General features: G+C 55.2%; 1 protein-coding gene across 1 annotated transcript; it reads left to right on the top strand.

Moving 5' to 3' along the window:
- The first annotated feature begins 531 nt into the window (after positions 1-531).
- Positions 532-18,073, top strand: KCNN1 (potassium calcium-activated channel subfamily N member 1). The gene is made up of 9 exons (XM_088179362.1): positions 532-927; positions 2,126-2,221; positions 5,536-5,954; positions 10,167-10,308; positions 11,963-12,073; positions 13,395-13,522; positions 15,037-15,106; positions 15,816-15,968; positions 16,197-18,073. Exons 1-9 carry the CDS (start codon positions 547-549, stop codon positions 16,317-16,319), a joined length of 1,623 nt encoding a protein of 540 aa, XP_088035488.1. The 5' UTR covers positions 532-546; the 3' UTR covers positions 16,320-18,073.
- Positions 18,074-20,772: the final 2,699 nt, after the last annotated feature.

Below are 20,772 nucleotides of genomic sequence, written 5' to 3'. Positions count from 1 at the left end.
GCCACGTCCCCCACGAACGCCACTCGTCCCCGCCGTGGGCGGGACACGGACCTGTGGTCGCAGGGTGTCCCCCACGGGCGAGACGTGTCCCCTGTGGTGACAGCGTGTCCCCACGTGCAGGACATGTCTCTTGTGGGCAGGACATGTCACCACAAGCGGGACGTGTCCCCTATGGCCAGGACGTGTCCCTGTGGTCACAGTGTGTCCCCTATGGACAGGACATGTCCCTCACGGGTGGGACACGTCCCCACAGACAGGACATGTCCCTGTGGTCACAGCATGTCCCCCACGGACAGGACGTGTCCCTAAGGGCAGGACATGTCCCCACAGACAGGACATGTCCCTGTGGTCACAGCGTGTCCCCCCACGGACAGGACACGTCCCCACCACCATCGAGGCCACCCCACCTCCCCACGCAGCACCCCAACTCCCCACATCCCCCCCTCCACGCCACCCACCGTGTCCCCCCCGGTGTCCCCTGTCCCGCAGGTGGCCCCCGCGCCGCTGAGCCATGCGGGATCGCCCGGAGCTGTCGCCAGCAGAGCCATGAGCAGCTGTCGCTACAATGGGGGGGTGACACGGCCCCGGGGCCCCCTGAGCTCCTCCTCCCGCACCCCGCAACCCCCGGACGGGGAAACGCAGCCGCTGCGCCCCTGCCCCAGCCCGCGGCTCCAGGTGGTCGTGTCCCGACCGGAGCATCCCGGGCCGACAGAAGCCGGTTCTGTGGCCGCCTCACCGGGCCAGGAGGCGAGCGAGGAGAGGGCGGGAGAGCGGAGGAGGAACCAGAACATCGGCTACAAGCTGGGCCACCGGAGAGCCCTGTTCGAGAAGCGCAAACGCCTGAGCGACTACGCGCTGATTTTTGGCATGTTCGGCATCGTGGTGATGGTGACCGAGACGGAGCTGTCCTGGGGGGTCTACACCAAGGTTTGGGGGTGTCCAGGGAGGGGTTTGGGGGGTTCTGGGGTGCGGTTCTGGGAGGTTCAAGGTGTGTCCGTGTGTCTTGGTTTGAAGGACAGGTGTGTGGCAAGAAAGGCGGGAGCCTCTTTTGAAAATGGAGAATGTAAAACCCCTCCCTCCGAATTACTATAATTTTGAAATTAAGGGCTCTCAGGCAAAGATATGGGAATAGGAATAACAGTTCTTCACTAGGAAAATTAAAATGGAAATCCAGTATTGCAGAGAACAAACCCAAAGCAGTGGCAGAGTGAGAATACAACCTGACCCTTGTCAGTCAGTCAGGGTTGGTGCAGTCCCATTCCATGGTGGCTGCATCCTCCTGCAGTGACAGATGTGGTTCTGCTGGAGCAGGGCTCCTGCACAAGGTGCAGTTTTCCTCCAAAGCTGCAGGGATGATGTGGAAGGCTCTGGTTTTCCTCTGGGTTCCAATGGGAAAAGGCTGCTCTGCTGTTCCAAATCTCCCCTTTGATCTGGGTAGGAAATGCTCGGCTCCTGCCCTGGCTGGAGCATCTCCCAATGGGATGATGGAATTTGATCAGCCCTGCAGTGGCACCCAATAATGGCCCATGAACAGGAGAGATCTCCTGGAGGAAGGATGGGCTGTGGAAAACAAAAAACCCTGGCCCAGCTGTTTTTTAACACCTGGCCCATGAACAGGAGATATCCCCCACAGAGATCAGGATCACTGCCCCTCCTGGTTTTGTCACATGGTGATAGAATTGATGCTTTTAGTCACATCCTGTGTTGCAAACTAAGACATGTGGAAAGATCCAATTTTTCCTCTGGGATCCAGTGGGAAAAGGCTGCTTTGGTGTTCCAAGGTCTGGTTTTTCCTCTGGGTTCCAATGGGAAAAGGCTGCTCTGCTGTTCCAAATCTCCGTTTTTATCTGGGTAGGAAATGCTTGGCTCCTCCCTCTGGGTGGAGCATCTCCCAGTGGGATGATGGAATTTTATCAGCCATGCACTGGGACTGCATGGCCATGAACAGGAGAGATCTCCTGGAGGAAGGATGGGCTGTGGAAAACATAAAAAAACCCTGGCCCATTAACAGGAGATATCTCTCACAGAGATCAGGGTCACTGCCCCCTCCTGGTTTTGTCACAAGGTGATGGAATTAATTTTTTTGGTCCCATCCTGTGTCACCGACTAAGGCGCCGTGTTTTAGGAATCGTCGTATTCGTTCGCGCTGAAATGTCTCATCAGCCTCTCCACGCTCATCCTGCTGGGGCTCATCGTGATGTATCACGCCAGGGAGATCCAGGTGAGCCAAAAAAGAAAAAAAAAAACAAAATAAACAAAAAAACCCCCCAAATAGAAATTTAAAAAAAATGTATTTTATGTTGAAAAAACTCGTTTTCGAAGTAATAGGCTGTGAGTTGGCGTAGTCCATAAGGAGTGGCAGAATTATAATAAATAAAAATTAAATAAAAAGAAATAAAATAAAAATTTATCTGCAGATAAATTTTATTTTCCCGAGCAGATAATTTGCTGGGACATCAATGCCACAAAAAAAAAAAAAATTTCTTACTAAAAAAATCTCCATAACAGGAAAAAAAGACTCTTCTCCCTAAATAAGCTTTAAAAAAATATTTTAAAAGTAGTAAACTAACAAGAAAGCCCCGAATTTATCTCTTTACATAAAAAAAAAATTAAGAAAAGTGTTCTAAAAGTTTATTCTAATTTCTTATTGTTTGTCTTTTAATCCTCAAGTTTTCTTTATACCCTTTAAAGTTTTCAATTTGCTTCATCCTCCTCCCAATCCTTACCTCAAAACAACAAAAAAAAAGAATAATTCCCCTGAGTAACAAAATTCTAATAGCAAAATGTTATTTTTATTATCACTTATTATGATTTATTTCATAATTTATTAGATTCAATCTATAATTTACTATTTAATTATTTATCGTTGCTGTTATTGTTTATTATTTATTATTTGTGATTTATTATTTAATATTTAATATGTAATATTTAATATTTATTATCCCATTATATTTATTATGAAATGCTGTCATTCAGCCAGCGCTAAACCTGCTGCATTTAACCCCCCAAAATTAAGAAACCAAATTAAAAACCCACGGCAAATCCACCACAATTAATCAATTAACCAAAAAAACTCAAATTAAGAAACTGAATTAAGGCCCTACCACAGACCCATAGCCTATAATCAATTAACCAAAACACCTCCAATTAAGAACTCAAATTCCTGCCTTCCACTGCATTTAATCAATTAAAAAATCCCCACTACATTTAATCAATTAAAAAAACCCCAAACTCTCAAATTAAGGAACCAAATTAAATCTCTACTGCAAACCCGGTATTTTTAATTAATAAGAAAACCACCAAAACTCCAATTAAGAAACCAAATGAAACCCTGCTGCAAACACACCGTAATTAATCAATTAACCAAAAAAAATCTCCAATTAAGGAACCAAATTCCCTCCCTACTGCAAGCCCACCACTTTTAACCAATTAACAAAAATAAACTCCCATTAAGAAAATGAATTAAACAATTTCCTGCCCCACCACAAACTCATCTCATTTAATTGATTAATAAAAAACCCCCTCCAATTAAAAAATAAATATTATATCAGAAGAATTAGAAACCAAATTAAAACCCTACTGCAAATGCACTGCATTTAATCAATTAACAAAATAAAAACCTCTCAAATTAAGAAACCAAATTAAAACTCTACCTCAAACCCACCTCATATAATGAATTAACCAAAAAACCCCAAATCCAATTAAGAACCAAAATTAAAGCCTTACCGCAAATCCACCGCATTTAATCAATTAAAAAAAAAATCCTGAAATTAAGAAACCAAATTAAAACCCCACCAAAAACCCTCTGGGTTTAATCAATTAACCAAAAAAATCTCAAATTAGGAACCAGAATTCCCTCCCTACTGCAAACACATCTCATTTAATCAATTAACAAGAAAACCAACTGCGATTGAGAAACCGAATTTAAATCTTGCTGCAAACCCACCATGTTTAATCAATGAGAAAACCCAACCAACTCCAATTAAGAAACCGAATTAAAACCATACAACAAATCCACCACATTTAACCAATTAAATTGATTAACCTCCCAATTAAAATCCAAAATTCTGACAGCTGCTCATGATGGACAGCAGCGCCAACGCATCTTACTGCAAACCCAGCACATTAAATCAATGAGAAAACCCAACCAACTCCAATTAAGAAACCGAATTAAAACCATACCACAAATCCACCACATTTAACCAATTAAATTGATTAACCTCCCAATTAAAACTCTGAATTCTCACAGCTGTTCATGGTGGACAACAGCGCCAACGCATCTTACTGCAAACCCACCACATTTAATCCATGAGAAAACCCAACCAACTCCAATTGAGAAACCAAATTAAAATCAACCACATTTAACCAATTAAATTGATTAACCTCCCAATTAAAATCCAAAATTCTGACAGCTCTTCATGGTGGACAACGGCGCCAACGCATCTTACTGCAAACCCAGCACATTCAATCAATGAACAAACCCAACCAACTCCAATTGAGAAACCGAATTAAAACCCTGCCTCAAAACTCCAATTAAGAAACTGAATTAAAACCATACCACAATTCAACTGCATTTAACCAATTAAATTGATTAACCTCCCAATTAAAATCCAAAATTCTGACAGCTGCTCATGATGGACAGCAGCGCCAACGCATCTTACTGCAAACCCAGCACATTCAATCAATGAACAAACCCAACCAACTCCAATTGAGAAATCGAATTAAAACCATACAACAAATCCACCACATTTAACCAATTAAATTGATTAACCTCCCAATTAAAACTCCGAATTCTCACAGCTGTTCATGGTGGACAACGGCGCCGACGACTGGCGCATCGCCATGACCTCGGAGCGCATCTTCTTCATCGCGCTGGAGCTGCTGGTGTGCGCCATCCACCCCATCCCCGGGCAGTACCTGTTCACCTGGACCGCCCGCCTGGCCTTCACCTGGCATTTAATCAATTAACCAAAAAAAGCTCTAATTAGGAGCCCGAATTCCCTCCCTACTGCAAACACACCGCATTTAATCAGTTAGCAAGAAAACCAACTGCAACTGAGAAACCGAATTAAAACCTTGCCTCAAAACTCCAATTAAGAAACCGAATTAAAACCATACCACAAATCCACCACATTTAACCAATTAAATTGATTAACCTTCCAATTAAAACTCTGAATTCTCACAGCTGTTCATGGTGGACAACAGCGCCAACGCATCTTACTGCAAACCCAGCACATTTAATCCATGAGAAAACCCAACCAACTCCAATTAAGAAACCGAATTAAAACCATACAACAAATCCACCACATTTAACCAATTAAATTGATTAACCTCCCAATTAAAACCCCGAATTCTCACAGCTCTTCATGGTGGACAACGGCTCCGACGCATCTTACTGCAAACCCAGCACATTCAATCAATGAACAAACCCAACCAACTCCAATTAAGAAACCGAATTAAAACCTTCCCGCAAATCAACCACATTTAATTAATTAAATTGATTAACCTCCCAATTAAAACCCCGAATTCTCACAGCTCTTCATGGTGGACAACGGCGCCGACGACTGGCGCATCGCCATGACCTCGGAGCGCATCTTCTTCATCGCGCTGGAGCTGCTGGTGTGCGCCATCCACCCCATCCCCGGGCAGTACCTGTTCACCTGGACCGCCCGCTTGGCCTTCACCTACGCGGCCTCGGTGGCCCACGCCGACGTGGACATCGTGCTGTCCATCCCCATGTTCCTGAGGCTTTACCTGCTGGGCAGGGTGATGCTGCTGCACAGCAAACTCTTCACGGACGCGTCGTCGCGCAGCATCGGCGCCTTGAACAAGATCAACTTCAACACGCGCTTCGTGATGAAGACGCTCATGACCATCTGTCCCGGCACCGTGCTGCTCGTCTTCAGCATCTCCTCGTGGATCATCGCCGCGTGGACGGTGCGCGTGTGCGAGAGGTGAGAGCGCGGAGGGGGCTGGGGGGGATTGGGGGGGTTTGGGGAGTGGGGTTTGGGGTGGTTGGGGGATCGTGGAATGGGGTTTGGGGGTGGTTAGGGGGGTTTTTGGGGGGGTTTGGGGAGTGGGGTTTGGGGTGGCTGGGATTGGGGAATGGGGTTTGGGGTGGTTGGGGGATTGGGGAGTGGGGTTTGGGGTGGCTGGGTTTGGGGAGTGGGGTTTGGGGGTGGTTGGGAGATCGTGGAGTGGGGTTTGGGGGTGGTTAGGGGGGTTTTTGGGGGGGTTTGGGGAGTGGGGTTTGGGGTGGTTGGGGGATTGGGGAGTGAGGTTTGGGGGTGGTTTGGGGATCGTGGAATGGGGTTTGGGGGTGGTTAGGGGGGTTTTTGGGGGGGTTTAGGGAGTGGGGTTTGGGGTCGTTGGGGGATGATGGAATGGGGTTTGGGGTGGTTGGGGGCTTGGGGAGTGGGGTTTAGAGTGGTTGGGGGATGATGGAATGGGATTTGGGGATATTTAGGGCATTGGGGAGTGCGGTTTGGGGCGGTTGGGGGGTTCGGGAGTTTGGGGATCATGGAGTGGGGTTTAGGGGTGGTTAGGGGGGTTTTGGGGGGGTTTGGGGAGTGGGGTTTGGGGTGGTTGGGGGAGTGGGGTTTAGAGTGATTGAGGGATTGTGGAATGGGGTTTGGGGGTGGTTGGGCGGTTTGGGGAGTGGGGTTTGGGGTGGTTGGTGGGGTTGTAAAGTGGGGTTTGGGGTGGTTGGGTTTGGGGAGTGGGGTTTGGGGGGGTGATTGGGGGATCGTGGAATGGGGTTTGGGGATGTTTAGGGGATTGGGGAGTGAGGTTTGGGGTGGTTGGGGAGTTTGTGAAATGGAGTTTGGGGACATCTGGGAGTTCGTCAAGTGAGATTTGGGGTGTTTTGGGGGTTTGTGAAATGGGGTTTGGGGTGGTTGGGGTTCGTGCAATGGGGTTTGGGGTGGTTGGGGGATCCTGGAATGGGTTTTGGGGATCTTTGGCAGTTTGTGAAGTGGCATTTGGGGAGTTTGGGCGTTTGTCAGATGGGATTTGGGGACAACTGGGGGGTCCTACAGAGGGGAGCAAAGACTGGGGGTCCTGCAGAGGGATCTGAGGAGCTGGAGGTGTCAAGGGGACCAAAAATTTGGGGTCCCACAGAGAGGACAAAGATTGGGGGTCCCAAAGAGGAGAGCAGAAATTGGGGGTCCCGCAGAGGGGTGTGACATTCCCCCCTCCAGGAGGTCCCTGCCCTCCTTGGCTGCTCCCCGCGGGTGCTGGGATGTCCCCAGGGGAGCCCGAGATGTCCCCGGGTGTGCCAGGATGTCCCCGGGGGTTCCGAATGTCCCCGCAGGGTTTTGGGATGTCCCCAGGGGTGCCAGGATGTCCCAGAGGGTACCGAGATGTCCCTGGGGTTGCCTGGATGTCCCCAGAGGGTGCCCGAGATGTCCCCACAGGTGCCCGGGATGTCCCTAGGGGTACTGGGATGTCCCCGCGGTGTGCCCGGGATGTCCCCAGGGGTGCCTGGGATGTCCCCGGGGGTACCGAGATGTCCCCGCGGGGTTCCGGGGATGTCCCCGCGGGTGCTCGGCATGTCGCCGGGAGGTTCTGGAAAGTCCCCGGGATGTCCCCAGGGGTGCCCAGGTTGTCCCCAGGGGTGCCCGGGATGTCCCCAGGGGTGCCCGGGATGTCCCCTGAGGGTACCGAGATGTCCCCACGTGTTCCGGGACGCCCCCGGGAGGTTCCGGGATGTCCCCGGGATGTCCCCGCGGTTTGCCCGGGATGTCCCCGCGATGTCCCCGCCGTGTCCCCGTCCCTGCTGGCCCCGAGCCCCCCCCGTCCCCCCCGGGGGTCGCGCATTAACCGCTGTTGTTTTCCCTCCCTGCCCGCTCTGCTGCTTGCAGGGACAAACTGTGAGTGACCGCAGGGACCGCCCCTCGCCCCAGGCTTTGCTCCCCGAAATCCCAGAATTTAGGATTAGCTGCGAGGGAGGGGGGACATGGAAAGGGGGGGCTGGGACCCCTTTTCCTCTTGGAACCTCAGCTGCTTCCTGTCCCCTCCGCCGTGTCCCCCCAGCTTGGGGACATCCGTGGTGGCTTTGAGGGGGGCTTTCAGAGAGACCCCACAAGGAGCTGGGAGCCTCCGAAGGGTTTTTTTTTTTGTGGTGGTTTTTTTTTTTCCCCAATTTTTGTCCCCTCGCGTTTCCCCGCACGTTTTGGGGTCCCTCGGGTGCTCCTTGGGAATGCAGGTCCATGGAAATGTCACCGTGGCTGTCACCTCCCCCCTGACCCCGCGGTGTCCCCGCCCTGTCCCTGCCGTGTCCCTCGGGGCCGGGTGAGGTTCCAAGCCCAGACCGGGTTGGGAAGCAGCAATCCTAAATTCCTGATGCTTGTTCCCGTGTGCCCTTTTCCCTCTCCCACCCCATTCCCATTTCCCTTTCCCAACCCCATTCCTCCTTTCCCGACCCCATTTCCCTTTCTCCAATCCCATTTTCCCTTTTCCCAGTCCCATTCCTCCTTTCCCCAATCCCATTTCCCTTTCCCAATCCCATTTCTCTTTTCCCTCCCCATTCCCCTTTCCCCAATCCCATTTTCCCAATCCCTTTTCCCAACCCCATTTCCCATTTTCCCAACCTCATTCCCCTTTCCCCAATCCCATTTCCCTTTCCCAATCCTATTTCCCTTTCCCAATCCCATTTCCCTTTTCCCTCCCCATTTCCCGCATGTCCCCGTCCCCCTGCCCGGCTTGGCCGCTGCTCTGTGTCCCCTGGCTGGCCTTGTCCCCACCCTCGGGGACAGGGGGGTGGTGGCACCGCCGTGTTTGTGACATTGGAATCTCTCAGTGTCCCCCAGCGCCCTCCCGGTGTCACCCGCAGGGTCCTTTGGGGGTGCACGGTGACATCGATGTCCTGCACGTTTGGGGACAGCAGTGCCACCTCCGTGCCTGTCCCCAACCCCATTCCCAAGGGGGCACAGCCCTGCCATGCTTGGTGTCCCCATGGTGTCCCCAGTTCAGGCTTGGGGACAAGGCCCCGAATCCATGCTGGCACTGTGAGGGGGATTCAATGACATCGGTGACATTGGTGTCCTGCACGTTTGGGGACAGCGGTGCCACCTCTGTGCCTGTCCCCTCATTGTCCCCCAGCCCCATTCCTGAGGGGACACAGCCCTGCCGTGCTTGGTGTCCCCAGTTCAGGCTTGGGGACAAGGCCCCGAATCCACAGTGGCACCGTGAGGGGGGATTCAATGAGCACGGTGACATTGGTGTCCTGCACATTTGGGGACAGCAGTGTCACCTCTGTGCCTGTCCCCAACCCCATTCCCAAGGGGGCACAGCCCTGCCATGCTTGGTGTCCCCGTGGTGTCCCCAGTTCCATCTTGGGGACAAGGCCCCGAATCCACGGTGACACTGTGAGGGGGGGAATTCACAGACTTAAGTGACACCGGTGTCCTGCACATTTGGGGACAGCGGTGCCACCTCTGTGCTTGTCCCCAACCCCATCCCTGAGGGGACACAGCCTGGCCTGTCCTGGTGTCCCCATGGTGTCCCCAGTTCTGGTTTGGGGACAATGCTCTGAATCCGTGGCGAGGGGGATTCACCTTCTGTGGTGACATTGGTGTCTTCCACATTTGGGGACAGCGGTGCCACCTCCGTGCCTGTCCCCAACCCCATCCCTGAGGGGACACAGCCTGGCCTTGGGACATCCCCATGGTGTCCCCAATCCCATTTTGGGGACAAGGCCCCAAATCCATGGCGAGGGAGGATTCACCAGCCATGGTGACACCAAAGTCCTGCATGTTTGGGGACAGCGGTGCCACCTCTGTGCCTGTCCCCTCATTGTCCCCCAGCCCCATTCCTGAGGGGACACAGCCCTGCCATGCTTGGTGTCCCCGTGGTGTCCCCAGTTCCATTTTGGGGACAAGGCCCCGAATCCACGGTGGCACCGTGAGGGGGAATTCAATGACCGTGGTGACATCGATGTCCTGCACATTTGGGGACAGCAGTGCCACCTCCGTGCCTGTCCCCAACCCCAACCCCATCCCTGAGGGGACACAGCCTGGCCATGGGACATCCCCCATGGTGTCCCCAATCCCATTTTGGGGACAATGCCCCAAATCCACCGCGATGGCCACAAAATGGGGGGGAGGTTGGGCTCAAAGACCGCGGTGTCACCGGTGCCATCGGTGTCACCAGTGCCACCCCCGCAGGTACCACGACAAGCAGGAGGTGACCAGTAACTTTTTGGGGGCCATGTGGCTGATCTCCATCACCTTCCTGTCCATCGGCTACGGGGACATGGTGCCACACACCTACTGCGGCAAGGGCGTGTGCCTGCTCACCGGCATCATGGTGAGAGGGACAGGGGACAGGGGACAGAGGGGACAGGGGACACAGGGGACAGAGGGGACAGGGGACACAGGGGACAGGGGACAGAGGGGACAGAGGGGACAGAGGACAGGGGACGGGGGACACAGGGGACAGGGAGGGGACAGGGGACAGAGGGGACAGGGGACGGGGGCTAGGGGACAGGGACAGTGGGGACAGGGGACAGAAGGACAGAGGGGATAGAGGGACAGAGGGACAGAGGGACAGGGGACAGAGGGGACAGGGGACAGGGGATAGAGGGGACAGAGGGACAGAGGGGACAATGGGGACAACGGGGCCAGCGGGACAGGGGGGACAGAGGGGACAATGGGGACAGAGAGGACAAGGGACAGGGGACAGAGGGGACAGGGGACAAAGGGGACAGGGCGGGGACAGAGGGGAGAGCCGGGAGCGCGGGGATAGAGGGGGCAGGAGGGGACAGCGAGGGGACATCGATGTGGGGACATTGGCGTGGGGACATCGGGGAGAGGACACCGAGGAGGGGACATCAGTGTGGGGACGCCAAAATGTTTTGGTTTATTTGTTTTGGGTTTTTTTAATCCGAATTTATCAAAAATGCAAATGAGAGAACGGAACCAAAGCTGTCCCCTCTGTCCCCTCTGTCCCCATTGTCCCCACTGTCCCCATTGTCCCCATTGTCCCCTCTGCCCCCATTGTCCCATTGTCCCCACTGTCCCCTCTGTCCCCACTGTCCCCATTGTCCCCTCTGTCCCCATTGTCCCCATTGTCCCACTGTCCCCATTGTCCCTCTGTCCCCATTGTCCCCATTGTCCCACTGTCCCCTCTGTCCCCACTGTCCCCATTGTCCCCTCTGTCCCCACTGTCCCCACTGTCCCCACTGTCCCCTCTGTCCCCTCTGTCCCCATTGTCCCTCTGTCCCCACTGTCCCCTCTGTCCCCTCTGTCCCCATTGTCCCCTCTGTCCCCACTGTCCCCATTGTCCCCATGTCCCCTCTGTCCCCATTGTCCCCACTGTCCCCATTGTCCCACTGTCCCCACTGTCCCCACTGTCCCCATTGTCCCTCTGTCCCCACTGTCCCCATTGTCCCCATTGTCCCCTCTGTCCCCTCTGTCCCCATTGTCCCCTCTGTCCCCACTGTCCCGTGTCCCCACTGTCCCCACTGTCCCCACTGTCCCCACTGTCCCTATTGTCCCCTCTGTCTCCACTGTCCCCTCTGTCCCCATTGTCCCCATTGTCCCCATGTCCCCTCTGTCCCCACTGTCCCCACTGTCCCCACTGTCCCCTCTGTCCCCATTGTCCCCACTGTCCCCATTGTCCCCTCTGTCCCCACTGTCCCCTCTATCCCCATTGTCCCCACTGTCCCCATTGTCCCCTCTGTCCCCCTCTGTCCCCACTGTCCCCTCGTCCCCATTGTCCCATTGTCCCCTCTGTCCCCTGTGTCCCCTCTGTCCTCATTGTCCCATTGTCCCCTGTGTCCCCTGTGTCCCCTCTGTCCCCACTGTCCCGTGTCCCCACTGTCCCCACTGTCCCCACTGTCCCCATTGTCCCCTCTGTCCCCACTGTCCCGTGTCCCCACTGTCCCCATTGTCCCCACTGTCCCCACTGTCCCCATTGTCCCCTGTCTCCACTGTCCCCATTGTCCCCATTGTCCCCGCAGGGCGCTGGCTGCACGGCGCTGGTGGTGGCCGTGGTGGCCCGGAAGCTGGAGCTGACCAAAGCTGAGAAACACGTGCACAACTTCATGATGGACACGCAGCTCACCAAGAGGGTCAGAGCTCCTGGGGATCCCAAAAACGGGAAAAATCCCCGTGGAAACGGGAAAAAACTCCATAAAAATGGGGAAAATCCTGTTAGAACTGGGGAAAACACCATGGAAATGGGGGAAATCCCATTAAAACTGGGAAAAACTCCATAAAAATGGGGGAAATCCTGTTAGAACTGGGGAAAACTCCATAAAAATGGGGAAAACGCCATAAAAATGGGGAAAATCCTCTTAGAACTGGGGAAAACACCATGGAAATGGGAAAAACTCCATGGAAATGGGGAAAATCCCATTAAAACTGGGAAAAAAATCATGGAAATGGGAGAAACTTCATAAAAATGGGGAAAATCCCGTTAAAACTGAGAAAAATCCTGTTAAAACTTGGAAAATCCCATAAAACCTGGGGAAAATCCCATAAAATCCAGGAAAAATCCCATAAAACCTGGGAAAAATCCCATAAAATCCAGGAAAAATCCCATAAAATCCGGGAAAAATCCTATAAAATCCAGGAAAAATCCCATAGAACCTGGGGAATAATCCTCTTGCAGGTGAAGAACGCTGCTGCCAACGTGCTCAGGGAAACGTGGCTCATCTACAAACACCCCAAAACTGGGGAAATCACCACTAAAAATGGGGGGAAAAATCGAAAAAAATCCATTTAAACTGGGGAAAAAAGGGGGAAAATCCAGGAAAAATCCCATAAAATCCAGGAAAAATCCTATAAAACCTGGGAAAAACTCCATAAAATCCAGGAAAAATCCTATAAAATCCAGGAAAAATCCCATAAAACCTGGGAAAAATCCCATAAAATCTAGGAAAAATCCCATAAAATCCAGGAAAAATCCCATAAAATCCAGGAAAAATCCTATAAAATCCAGGAAAAATCCCATAGAACCTGGGGAATAATCCTCTTGCAGGTGAAGAACGCTGCTGCCAATGTGCTCAGGGAAACGTGGCTCATCTACAAACACCCCAAAATTGGAAAAATCCACATTAAACATGGGAAAAAAAATCGAAAAAAATCCATTTAAACTGGGGAAAAAAGGGGGAAAATCCAGGAAAAATCCCATAAAATCCAGGAAAAATCCCATAAAACCTGGGGAAAATCCCATAAAATCCAGGAAAAATCCTATAAAACCTGGGAAAAACTCCATAAAATCCAGGAAAAATCCTATAAAATCCAGGAAAAATCCCATAAAACCTGGGAAAAATCCCATAAAATCTAGGAAAAATCCCATAAAATCCAGGAAAAATCCCATAAAATCCAGGAAAAATCCCATAAAACCTGGAAAAATCCCATAGAACCTGGGGAATAATCCTCTTGCAGGTGAAGAACGCTGCTGCCAACGTGCTCAGGGAAACGTGGCTCATCTACAAACACACGAAGCTGGTGAAGAAAATCGACCACGCCAAAGTTCGGACCCACCAGCGTAAGTTCCTCCAAGCCATCCATCAGTAAGTGCCAGCGCTTTTCCTGCTTCCTTGTCACCTCCCCCCCCTCTCTCTCTCCCCAGGCCACCTCTGTGTCCCCAGGGCCGCTGTCCCCTCCCTGGTGGGTGACAGGGCGGTCACTGTGTGGTGTTTGTCACCCCTGCTGGGTTTTTGTCGCCGTGCCGGGGGGGCTGTGCTGGGTTTGGCGCCTGGTTTGGGTCTCTGGTGTGTGCTTGTGTTCCTTTGTCCCTTTGTCCCCATTCGTTGTCCCCTGGTCTTGTCCCTTGTCCTTGTCCCTTGTCCTCATTCCTTGTCCCCATTCCTTGTCCCCTGGCCCTGTCCCTTGTCCCTTGTCCTTGTCCCTTGTCCCTTGTCCCTTGTCCCTTGTCCCTTCTCCTTATCCCCTGTCCCATTCTTGTCCCCATTCCTTGTCCTCTATCCCGTTTTTGTCCCCTGTCCTTGTCCCCCATTCCTTGTCCCCGTCCTTGTCCCTTGTCCCCATTCCCACTGTCCCTATCCCCTGCTCTTGTCCCCTGTTCTTGTCCCTTGGCTTTGTCACCTGTCCCCCATTCCCACTGTCCCCATCTCATGTCTTTGTCCCCTATCCCATTCTTGTCCCCTGTCCTTGTCCCCATTGCTTGTCCTCTATCTCTTTCTTGTCCCCTGTCTTTGTCCCTTGTCCTTGTCCCTTGTCCTCATTCCTTGTCCCTGTCCCCATTCCTTGTCCCCATTCCTTGAAACTGTTCCTTGTCCCCTGTCCGCCATTCCTTGTCCCCTGGCCTTGTCCTTGTCCCCTGTCCTTGTCCCCATTCCTTGTCTCCTGTCTCCCATTCCTTGTCCCCGTCCTTGTCCCCTTTTCTTGTCCCTTGTCCCCTGTCCCCGCTTCCTTGTCCTTATTCCTTGTCCCTTGTCCTCATTCCCACTGTCCCTATCCCCATTCCTTGTCCCCTGTCCTTGTCCCCATCCCTGTCCCTGTCCCATCCCTGTCCCCACGTCACCCCCAACCCCCCCGGGGTGACCCCGCCTGTCCCCTGTCCCCCCCCCCACCCCGTCACTGTCACCGTGTCCCTCACCCAGGGGGTGGCACCCGAACCGTGGGGTGTGACCGGGCTGGGACAGGGGGGTGGGGTCATTTTGGGGTCCCTTTTGGGGTGGGGGCGGTGACGCTGCTCCGCTGTCCCCTCGGAATTAACCCTTTGTTTTGTCTCTGTTCCGCCCCGTCCCCGCAGAGCTCAGAAGTAAGTGCCCCCCTCCCCTCCCCCCCCAGCTTTGCATGGGCTCTGCTGCCAAATTTTGGGGGTGTGGGGGGGGTTGGGGACACCCCAAACCTCGCTGTGACCCCCCCAGGGGGCGGTTTTGGGGTGCAGAGGCTGCGCTTGCCCCGGGGGGGGCTGCACGGTTGGGGGGGTTTGGGGCTGCATGGGGGGGGTTGAGGGGGGGGTGACAGGGGTGACAGCGTTCATGGGGGGGTGACAGCGCTCCCCGAGGGGGTGACAGCGCTCCCGGGGGTGTCCCCAACCCTGCTGGTGTCCCCTCAGGCTGAGGAGTGTGAAGATGGAGCAGCGCAAACTCAACGACCAGGCCAACACCTTGGTGGACCTGGCCAAGGTGAGCCTTAAAGCCCTGCTGGCCTGTCCTGTCCTTGTCCCCTGTTCTTGTCCCCTGTCCCTCATTCCCATTGTCACACTGCCCTGTCCTTGTCCCCATTCTTGTCCCCATTCCTTGTTTCCTGTCCCTCATTCCCACTGTCCTTGTCCCCGTCCTTGTCCCCTTTTCTTGTCCCCTGCCATTGTTACCTGCCCTTGTCCCTTGTCCTTGTCCCCTGTCACTCATTCCCACTGTCCCCATCCTCTGTCCTTGTCCTCAACCCCATTCTTGTCCCTTTTTCTTGTCCCCTGTCCTTGTCCCTGTCCTTGTCCCCGTCCTTGTCCCCTTTTCTTGTCCCCATTCTTGTCCCCTGTCACTCATTCCCATTGTCACACTCCCCTGTCCTTGTCCTCAACCCCATTCTTGTCCCTTTTTCTTGTCCCCTGTCCTTGTCCCCGTCCTTGTCCCCTGTCCCCCATTCCCCCTGCCCCCATCCCCTATTTCTGTCTCCCCATTTATCCTTTTTCCCCTCACCCCTGACCCCCCATTTTTGTCCCCCCATTTATGGGGTCCCCCCTTCCCCCTTGTCCCCATCCTCCATTCTTGTCCCCATATTTACGGTTTCCCCCTGCACCCCCTCACTCCCCATTCCCCCCCTCCCCTTTTTGGGGTCTCCCCTCACTCCCCATCCCCCCCCCGCGGTTTTTGGGGTCCCCCCGGTGTCCCCCAGACTCAGACCGTGATGTCGGAGCTGCTGGCGGAGCTGCAGGAGCGTCACGAGGAGCTGGAGAAGCGCCTGGAGGCGCTGGAGGCGCAGCTGGAGGCGCTGGGGCTGAGCCTGCTGGCCCTGCCCGGGCGAGTGAGCCAGGCCCTGGGCCACCAACGTGACCCTCTGGGCCACCAACGTGACCCCCTGGGCCACCAACGCGACACCCTGGGCCACCAACGTGATTCGCTGGGCCACCAACGCGACACTCTGGGCCACCAACGTGACCCTCTGGGCTACCAGCGTGACACCCTGGGCCACCAGCACGACCCTCTGGGCCACCAATGCGACACCCTGGGCCACCAACGTGACTCTCTGGGCCACCATTGTGACTCCCCGGGCCACCAGCGTGACCCGCCCGGCCCGTGGCCACCGCGCCTCTGCTCGGCCACCGCCCCCTGCAGCCCCGCTCGCCACCCGGGCCGGGCCAGCACTGAGAGCCCCCGGGCAGCCTCGGACAGCGGCTGAGGGAGGGGACAGTGCGGTGTCACCAGGTGTCACCGTGTGTCACCTCGGACAGAGTGCGCAGGATGGGGACACTCCCGTGTCACCGCCAGTGTCACCGCGTGTCACCTCGGACAGTGGCTGAGCGGTCGCGGGGACATGTCCTTGTCACCTCTGTCACCTCGGGTGGTGGGTGAGGAGGGGGACACTCCTGTGTCACCGCGTGTCACCTCGGAGAGCGGCTCAGGGGTGGGGACATCGCAGTGTCACCTTCTGTCGCTGGGTGTCACCGAGTGTCACCTTCTGTCACCTCGGAGCGGCTGAGGGGTCCTGGGGACACCCCCTGTGTCACCTCTGGACTGTGGAAAATGGGGTGGGGGGGCCTTGGGGACACCCCAATGTCCCCCCCCTCTGTCACCCCCGTGTCCCCAATGTCCCCCCTCTGTCACCCCCGTGTCCCCAATGTCCCCCCCTCCCCTCTTTGGACTGTGAATTATGGGGTGGGGGGAGGGGAATTGGGGACACCCCCGGACCCCTTTGTGCCCCCCCACCACAATTTTGGGGTGCGGGGGGGGGGGTCACAGACCCCTTTAAGCCCCTCCCCAATTTTGGGGTGCGGGGGGGCCCCGTTTTTATCTCTGGCCATCGTGTGGCCGTTCCCAGTAGCTTTGTTCTGGAAAGCTCTGTATAAACTCACTGTGCTGGACCCCCCAAAAAACCCCACGGGACCCCCCAAAAAACCCCACGGGATCCCCAAAAAAACCCCACGGGACCCCCCAAAAAACCCCACGGGATCCCCTAAAAAGCCCCCACGGGATCCCCCAAAAAAACCCCACGGGACCCCCCAGAAAACCCCCACGGGACCCCCAAAAAACCCCCACGGGACCCCCTCAAAAAACCCCCACGGGATCCCCCAAAAAATCCCCCACGGGACCCCCCAAAAAAACCCCCACGGGATCCCCAAAAAACCCTCACGGGACCCCCCAAAAAAAACCCTCACGGGAGCCCCAAAAAAACCCTTACGGGAGCCCCAAAAACCCCCAGGGGACCCCCCAAAAAAACCCCCACGGGACCCCCAAAAAAACTCCATGGGACCCCCAAAAAAACCCCATGGGACCCCCAAAAACCCTCACGGGATCCCCAAAAAAGCCCCACGGGATCACCCAAAATCCTCCTGGGATGCTCAAACCTCTCGGGACCCCCCAAAATCATCCCGGGACCCCCCAGAATCCCCCCTGGACCCCCAAAAAACCTCCTGGGGCTCCACAAAATTCACCCGGGACCCCCCAGAAAAGCCCACGGGACCCCAGAATCCACCCAGGAGCCCCAAAATTAATCCGGGATCCCCCCCAAAATCCACCCAGGACCCCCAAAAATCCTCCTGGGGCTCCACAAAATTCATCCGGGACCCCCCAAAATCCACCCGGGACCCCCTAAATTCCTCCTGGGACCCCTAAAATCCTCCTCCAGTGGTGCCCCCCAAAGTGGGGGAGGGGGGTTATTTTATTTTATTATTTTATTTTATTATTTTATTATTTTATTTTATTTTGGGGGGGAGGGGTCTCCGTTCCTGACTGCCCCCCCCCCCCCCAAAGTGACCTTGGCGAGTGACGTCACCGCTCTGTGCCTCAGTTTCCCCCTGGAAAATAAATGGGGGAGGGGGTTTGGGTTTTTTTTTTGGGGGGGGGGGGGGCACCCCTGGGTGCAATACTGAGCCCATCCCCCACATCCCGGGGGGGGGTCAGGACCCCTCCCCAAAATCCTGGACCCGGGTCCTCCGTGGTGGGGGGGGGGGGGGTCGTGGGGAGGTTTTTGGGGGGTTTTTGGGGGGGTTTGGGAGGTTTTGGGGGTCTGAGGCACAAATTAAAGGAGCCTGAAGTGGACGCGTCGCTCTCTGCTCGGCCTGGGGGGTTTGGGGGGGATTTTTTGGGGATTTTTTGGGGGTTTGGGGGAGATTTGGAGGAGTTTAGAGCAGTTTTGGGGCGGGTTTGGGGGATTTTGGGTGAATTTAGGGAGGTTTTGGGGCAGTTTGGGGGGATTTTAGGTGATTTTGGGGGATTTTAGGGAGGTTTTGGGGGATTTTAGGTGATTTTGGGGGAGTTTAGGGAGGTTTTGGGGCGGTTTTGGGGGATTTTAGGTGATTTGGGGCAGTTTAGGGAGGTTTTGGGGGATTTTAGGGGATTTTGGGGCAGTTCAGGGCGGTTTTGGGGGATTTTAGGTGATTTTGGGGTATTTTAGGGAGATTTTGGGGGATTTTGGGATATTTTTATTTTTTCCCCCTGAGCTCCTCCCTCCCAGGTGAAACTTTATGGGGGTGACAAAATTTGGGGCAGATTTTGGGGGGACCCCAGACCCATTTTTTGGGGTGCCCATGGGGGTTGGGGACACTCCGGGGTGTGGTGGCCCCGTGGTGGCCCCGTGCGACAACTGGGGGGTGGCGCGAGGCTGTCAATGATTAACGCGCCGTGCCTGGCGCTGGTGGCACTGGTGGCACCGGTGGTGGCACTGGTGGTAGCACCGGTGGTGGCACTGGTGGTGGCACTGGTGGTGGCACCGGTGGTGGCACTGGGGACATCGCGCTGTGCCCGGGGGTCGCGCGTGTCCCCTCCCCATGCGACGGGCAGGTAAGGGCGGTGTCGGGGACAGGACAGCGGACATTGTCACCAAGGGGTGGCACGGGGACAAGGAGGGGACACGGGGGACAATGAGGGGGACAAGGAGGGGACACGGGGACAGGAGGGGGACAAGGATGAGGACAAGGAGGGGACACGGGATCAAAGAGAGGGGACACGGGGACAGCAGGGGGGACACGGGGACAATGAGGGGGACAAGGAGGGGACACGAGGACAGGAGGGGACACGGGGACAGGAGGGGGACAAGGATGAGGACAAGGATGGGACGCAGGGACAAAGAGAGGGGACACGGGGATAGCAGGGGGGACACGGGGACAGCAGGGGGGACACGGGGACAATGAGGGGACACGGGGGACAGGAGGGGACACAGAGACAAGAAAGGGGACAAGGGAGGGGACAAAGATGGGGACAAGGACAGGGGACAAGAATGGGACACAGGACAAGGATGGGGACAAGGAGGGGACACAGGGACAAAGAGGGAGGACACGGGGACAGCAGGGGGACAAGGATGGGGACACGAGGACAAAGAGAGGGGACACGGGGACAAGGATGGGACACAGAGACAAGGAGGGGACAGTGAGGGGACACTGGGACAAGGAGGTGACACGGGGGTCCCTGAGGGTCACCGGTGCGTGTTTCCCACTCATCCCAGTCCAAACTGGGAGGGGACAGGGACAGGGTCGCGGTGGCCTCGCGATGTCACCAAGGAGGGACAGGCGCGGGTGGCCCGCGGGGGAAACTGAGGCACGGTGACACCGGGACTTCTGTGTCCCCTCCAGGGGTGGCCTCGAAGCGCGGGGATGTCACCGCGAGGTCCCCGCAGTGTCAGCGGTGTCACCCGGAGCGGCGACAAGGCCAGCTCAGCGCTGCCCCTCCTGTCGCGACATCGCCGCCAGCCCGCGCCAGGCGTGTCACCTTCGAGGACGAGCTGGTGACAAAGAGGGGGACACTCCGTGCTGGGGGGGCGTGGGGCAGCTGGGGGACAGCGCTGGGGACCCAAAAGTGTCCCCAAAATTGTCCCCAAAAGTGACACCTCGGACAGGATCTCCGTCCCCAAAATTGTCACCTTGGCCAGACACTGTGTCCCAGAATTGTCCCCGAAAGTGTCTCCAAATGTGTCCCCAAAGGTGTCACCTCGGGCAGGCATTTTGTCCCCAAAAGTGTCACCTTGTCTGGGAGCTGTGTCCCCAGAAGTGTCCCCAAAAGCATCCCCAAAATTGTCACCTGGGCCAGACACTGAGTTCCCAAAAGTGTCCCTAAAAGTGTCCCCAAAATTGTCACCATGGCGAGACACTGAGTTCCCAAAAGTGTCCCCAAAAATGTCACCTCGGTGGGGATCTGTGTCCCCAAAAGTGTCCCCAAAAGTGTCACCATGGCCAGAAGTTGTGTCCCAAAATTGTGCCCAAAAGTGTCACCTGGTCTGGGAAATGCGTCCCTAAAAGTGTCACCATGCCCAGGCATTATGTCCCCGAAAATGTCCCCAAAAGTGTCACCTCGGTCAGACATCGCATCCCCAAAAGCGTCACCTTGTCTGGGAGCTGTGTCCCCAAAATTGTCCCTAAAATTGTCACCTCGGCCAGACACTGTGTTCCCAAAAGTGTCACCGCAGCCAGGTGTTGTGTCCCAAAAGTGTCCCCAAAAGTGTCGTGGTGGCCGGAGGTTGTGTCCCCAAAGCTGTCACCTTGTCTGGGACCTGTGTCCCCAAAAGTGTCCCCCAAAAGTGTCCCCAAGGCCGGACGATCCGTCCCGGTCCCGGCGCTGTCGCACGTCCAGGCGCGGATCCCATCGAGCCACCCCCGGTGCCACCCCCGGTGCCACCCCCGATGTCACCTGAGCCCACACAG

The sequence above is a fragment of the Sturnus vulgaris genome, chromosome 26, assembly GCF_052056855.1.
Source record: "Sturnus vulgaris isolate bStuVul1 chromosome 26, bStuVul1.hap1, whole genome shotgun sequence".
Taxonomy (NCBI): Eukaryota; Metazoa; Chordata; class Aves; order Passeriformes; family Sturnidae; genus Sturnus; species Sturnus vulgaris.
The sequence above is the reverse complement of the archived record's forward strand: the minus strand, read 5'-3'. Positions and strand labels throughout refer to the sequence as shown.

Coding starts and splice junctions, on each gene's coding strand:
- KCNN1 (XM_088179362.1), top strand. CDS start 547: ATGAGCAGCTGTCGCTACAATGGGGGGGTGACACGGCCCCGGGGCCCC. Junction 12,074..13,394: donor ACACGCAGCTCACCAAGAGG/GTCAGAGCTCCT, acceptor ATCCTCTTGCAG/GTGAAGAACGCTGCTGCCAA. Junction 15,107..15,815: donor CCTTGGTGGACCTGGCCAAG/GTGAGCCTTAAA, acceptor GGTGTCCCCCAG/ACTCAGACCGTGATGTCGGA.